Below are 6,090 nucleotides of genomic sequence, written 5' to 3' on the forward strand. Positions count from 1 at the left end.
CCCTAAACCCAATAGTTGACTACTTTTGTACTTAATTTGTGATTGACAATAGATGATCCAGTTTAGCATTGCGCAAAAATAGTCTACAGCTCTATTAAATTCTTCCTTCTAGAGTTGGTTGTTTTATTAAAATAGTTAAAGGGAAGATAAAACTTGAAAATAAGATAACTAAACAATGTAACAAATACGTAGTGAAATTTAATGTAGTGCAAGATATAAAATATAATCAAACTAAATAAGAAACTCGTCAAACATTTAACCTAAAAGAAAGTAAACCTTATTTTCAAAAGCCTTCAAATTTAAAATTTGTATAAAGAATCTTCTCTAAGGTCTAGACCAAAATTCTTCCTTCTCTTTCTAAGTGAATGAAGAAGTGGTGGTAAAAACACAAACCAATAAAAATCAAGATGAGGAAGCAAAGTAAATTAAGGAGTGGTATTAAATTCTTTAATAAAGAAAAAAATATAAATAAAAAATAACCAATTTTCAACTATTGAGATTTTTGTTAATTAAAAAGTCAATATGTCATTTTTAGTAAATCAAAATCAAGGTAGTTAATTAAGCAATGTGAAAAAAATATTTTAGTTTGCTTCCGAGTTCATTTTAGCCAATTCAAATAGCTTTTAGTCAACTAAAATCACTAAAGCCTCCATTTTAAATTATTAAAATTTGCAACATGATCAAAGCAAGAAAATGAACTTAGATCATAAACTTTAAAACACATCCAATTAAAACTATAATTAAATATGTTTTTAGTTTATAAACTTGACATGAAATTAGAATTCCTCATTGTCCCAAACTTTGATACATGTTAGTCTACAAATTTTAAAAATAAATAGATATACTTTTTTTTAACCTAATTGCGTTAAATTTTAAAAATAAATAGATATACTTTTTTTTAACCTAATTGCGTTAAATTTTGTTAACGTGTTAAACACGTTTCAAGATTACGTTTAAGTTGCTTACACCATTTTAACATGTTTAAGCTCAAATGTCAACCTGAAATATTGTTTAATATGTCAAAAAAAAAATCAATAATGTTGGGTTAAAATGACTATATTCATTTATCTTGAAAGTTTAGAAACAAAAATATATCAAAATTTGAGACAAAGACGAATTCTAATTTCGCATCCAAGTACAGGGAATAAAAACATATTTCACCTTTAAATTAAAACACAAGTCAAAACACAAAAAAAGTAGAATATGTCATTATCAAAGTTTGATATAATATCTCAAACAAAATCAAAATAATACTCAAAAAAAAAAAAAAAACACAAGTATACAAAGAGAGATTGATGACCTTTACTATTTTCTCTAGACTTGAATAAGCCTTGAATAACCAAGAGAGATTGATGAGCCTCGAATAACCATCGTCAAAATATCACATTCATTTTCAAAATACCTATTTTTATGTTTAATTAAAAGTGATCAAATAAGTATTAAATTATTATAAAGGTTACATATACAATCGAAGAGGAAGATTATTGAATCCTTAATTAATTTAACATTGATCTTATATATATATATATATATATATATATATATATATATGTAAAGAAAAATAAAATCTATGATTAGTAGACGCCAAGGACAGATTCGCCCCCATGTAAGGTAATAGTTAGGGTGACATTATTTATCTAATAAAAATTAACGATTCTTAATAATCATGTTACACGGGTGAAAATATTTACAATCTTTATGAATGAGTAATTAGTATGATATATTTGTTCTAATAAACTTTTTGATTCATCTAATCAATATAATCAAATTATGGCTGCTCAACTTAAAATCTCAGCCACCCAACATTGGAATTGGACATTCTGGGCAGAAGAAGGAATTGTGAAACTCAGATGATATACATAGTATGTACCTGATATCTGATAACCGACGGGGAAAACTATACTCTATATATATATATATAATTAAATTTTAGGTATGATTAATAGGGCAAAGTGAAGGCGATGCTTTTAGTTGTTTATCATGTTCTTCTGCCCCATGATCCTATTCTGTATGATGAATTGTATAAGAAAAATGAAGTCACGACAACATGTGTACGTGGGCGTAACAAGAACTTGAGTTGATCTCTTTCCTGATGAATTTGGTAATCAAGCATCTGTAGAGCAGATACTCGCAAAGTCCAATAATGGAATATTAAAGGGTGCTCCACAATAATCTCACATGGTGTGACTCTACAAGCGTTTTAGTTTAGCAGGATCAGAACTTTCCTATACTTTCCAAAACTAGCTTCCTTTTTTACCTGATTGGTTAAATGATTGATTCAACAATCTTCCTCATTCCATTCCATTTTTTTCCTTTTCTTCTTCCTGCCTAGATAGACATGGAAAACGGTTCCCTCATTTTTGGAAATATTTCTCCTTTATGTCAGGAACAACTTTATATCAACTTTGCTCAACCTCAATCTTCACATGACAACATCAACATTCACTATTTTCTTTTTTTATTTTTATATTATTATCATTTTCCTCTCCTCTTCAAAGTAATTGACAAGCTTGGATTGTAGCTACATATTTTTCTCAACTTCCTAGCTAGTAGTTAAAGTAGTTCTGAATAATTAAACCAAATTATTAGTTGATTGAACTCAAATGTCATATATACTTATATTCATTATTAACCTGGTTTCCTTTATTTGCACCTCAATCCACACCAAAACGGGGGTGGATGAATCTCACAGTCTACGAAAAATTCACTAATCATAAGTACGGGTTGTTGTGTACTGTGCACTGCATATCCCTGCAATGCCGATGTAGATTTGGTTGTCCCAGATATTAACAATGAAATAATAAAAGGAGATATCTTGTGTGTATGATGGTTCATGCATGTGTAACCATCGTGTATATGCACACATAATTTTCCCCAATCCAAGCAAAACAGTATCGCTTGACAATTATATGCGGACAACCTGAAAAGACAAATGTTAAGGTTTTGTCATGATGACTAGTTTGATGGATCGGAAAACATGTCCTACATCTTTACCGTGCTATCGACTTTCTGAACGAAATTGATTGATTGTTCTAGCATTTCTATGATTGTAACCAAATAAAATATATAAGACAATGCAACTGTGATTCAGCTGGACATATGTCGGAGTACGGTTTGATCATCATTCATCACCGAGCTCATCAATGTTTTATCTAAGTTTGGATTCAAAAATTAAGCATTATTGTTTTTCTGTGGTTCGTATTGTAGTTTTTGCCCCCGTTCCGAATTTCAAAAACAACCTAGAAGGACCCAACTTTTCCTCGTGGACGAGGAGACTATAATTATTTTGTTTCAGAAACCCTTTTGATTATATATATCCCATCATTCTCCGATCATTTTGAATTTTCAAAGGAAAAATATACTCATAATTGAGGCTGTTGCGCAACTATCTGCAAACAAAACAAACATCTCATTTTGATGAAAATAGTTTACGGGTGATACTGATCCTAAAATATGGAATTAAACAATGCTGATTTCAGTACCCTAGAGCAAAAAAGAAGCCATTTTGTTTGTTAAATCAAACATCCATAAAGAGGCAGAACAATTAAGGTTGGGACATAATATCAAAATATAGGATGTATGTTTAATATTTTTATTATTTTGAAAAAAAAATGACCTGAAAATAGCATTGTTGTTTTAGAAAAGGGACACGGAGGCAGTAACTTACTTTTGAAGCTTGTCGTGCAATAGTTGGTAACAAAGACCCCTAGTAGTTAGTAAGGCAATTCATGAACCCATAATATCTAGATTATTACTGAATAAAATAAAATCATATGGGAATAAATGGAAGACTAGATACAAATTTGACTTATCAGGATTGCGACTTCATGCCTTCCCTAACGTTTCTCAAACGTACTTTTCGCAAAGTCTATGATTTGCGCCCACTGGATACTTTTTCAGTTCATAATAGAATCAAAGTGGCTACTGTATTATTGTGTGACACCCTTGACCCTTTTCACTGTACGTATCTGAGTGTTATATTATTCAGATCAGAGGTTGCTTCACAATTGCAGACTACGATAATTCACTCTCTTGCTTTATTACTTGTTGCAAAGTTCAACTTGAGAATTGGATTTCAGGATTGTAGATAATGATATGTATATTTATAGAAAATCTCATAAGATAAAAAATTGTAGTGTTTCTTTCCTTACTTTCCCTAATCTAAAAACCTTTTTTTTTTTCGTACAGAGAAAAAAGGGGTTGCCGACATATCAAGCTAATTCCAGTCTTGCAACATCTTCGAAAAGGAGGACTACTGTTCACTGTTCTGATTGATGCTTTTAGTCAGTAATCCGATCCAAAATAGACAGGGATAGTGGGTGTTCGGTCTGTGATGTGCAAAAGTTAAGAAGTTGAATACAAGTGGATACAGCTATCTAGTCTTTGTGATTGGTGCTATACTATGCTTTTTGTTCCGATTCATTTGTTCTATCGTCATCCATCTTCCCAACTTGGCTCTTGTCTCACCAAGTTTATATCACCACTCCGTTATTCGCGATCAGTTTCAGCTAGCACTCTATATTTTTATACAATAATTAATTAAGCATATCCAAACTCAGATATTAACATATATAGAATGTAGTTAATTTTGCCTTAAAGGGCAATGGCAATAGCAATACAATAGTAACGCACTGTACTATAGCGCAGGTGAATAAGATAGAATGGACAGCAATGTAATGATTTAGAGGGAAGATCGCCCTTCTTAGACAACATTACTTTTGTGCATTCAATTAGGAGCAGAAACACAGAAGTTGCGGTAATAACTGGGTTTCAATCCTCGAGATATGTAATAAGAGCAATAATTATATAACAGACGTTTATGAAAAGTTGAAAACTACAGGTTCGGCACTGGTTACCACCACGCTGGTTCATTTCTGGACTGTGATTTATCCTTTTAACTGAAAAGGGTAAAAGAAACAGATTTGCAGAAATAATTTAAGGAAACAGGATTGGGTGCTCAGTCTTCAATCTCCGTCCTCTCACGGGACCTCACTCGCGTACGTAAGTATTAATTGTGCTGTCTGCTCTAATTGGAAATAAAAACATGGAATCAAATTAACGATTTACAGAGGACACACACGCATGTAGTTAAGTGTTATTGTGAGGAAGGGAAAAACGGTTAATTCATCAAGGGAAGTGTTATTGTGGTTGGTTTGTTAGAGAAACAGAAAACGGAAACAGAGGCAAAAGAAAGCGATGATGGAAGGGAGTGGTGTTTGTGGGATCAAGCGGGCCTGAACCTTTGCCTACAGGAATGGCAAGTGATCTCCATGCACGTCGAATCCACCTGTCTCGTCGCGCGTTCCTTGATCCTCTCAGCTCGCTCTACCTCCTCCCTTGCACGCTCCCACATTTGCCGCGCACGTGCGAACTCCGACTGCGCCATCTCCATCTCGCGCCGCGTCAGCTCCCGCATACGCTCCGCGTAAGCTTTCTCCAACGCCGCCAGCCGGATTTGCTCCGCTGCCTGCCACTTCAGCGCCTCCACGCCGTCGCACATCAGCATCGCCGCCGGCGGACGCACGCTGATCGACAGCTGCAGGTCCAGCGACGGGGCGCCGCCGCAGTCTGTGGTGGAGGAGGAGGACACCGCCGACCGCAGGCGGAGGAGAGAGGAATCGGAGCGTGACGGTGGGAGAAGGTCGAGTTCTCTGTTAACTTCGTCTTCCATTGGAGAAGGAACCAGTTACGGTTAGAAGAGAAGGAGGAAGGAAACTGTTTTTGATCGTGTAGTGACGAAAGAACGAGTTAGGACTGAATTCCCGTAGCGGGAGCTATATATAAACAACTTCACCACTTTAAATTACCACTTCACCCTTCCCAATATTCAGAATTCTCAATCTTTCTATTTTAGTACTAACCAAAACTGATATCATACAGTAATTACATATTCATTTTAGAATAATACTTCCTAACTTTTTTGGTCGTTTTATTATATTTTTTTATAGGATATAATTATCATCCACATATTAAGACTATTTCAATCATAAATCTATGTAAATATTTAACACTTAAATTTAATATATTAATTAAGTTAAAAATTTTCACACTAATCAATTAGCACGGTAATAAAATATCAGAGCGTGCAAC

At 33.8% G+C, this 6,090-nt stretch overlaps 1 protein-coding gene across 1 annotated transcript; it reads right to left on the reverse strand.

The window, feature by feature from the left end:
• Positions 1 to 4,539: 4,539 nt before the first annotated feature.
• On the reverse strand, positions 4,540 to 5,739 carry LOC114177471 (SHOOT GRAVITROPISM-like protein). Its single transcript, XM_028062840.2, has one exon. The coding sequence runs from the start codon at positions 5,669 to 5,671 to the stop codon at positions 5,225 to 5,227; it is 447 nt and encodes a 148-aa protein (XP_027918641.1). The 5' UTR covers positions 5,672 to 5,739; the 3' UTR covers positions 4,540 to 5,224.
• Positions 5,740 to 6,090: the final 351 nt, after the last annotated feature.

Source organism: Vigna unguiculata, chromosome 3 (genome assembly GCF_037176805.1).
Source record: "Vigna unguiculata cultivar grain cowpea cultivar isolate G323 ecotype 2 chromosome 3, ASM3717680v1, whole genome shotgun sequence".
NCBI classification, from domain to species: Eukaryota; Viridiplantae; Streptophyta; class Magnoliopsida; order Fabales; family Fabaceae; genus Vigna; species Vigna unguiculata.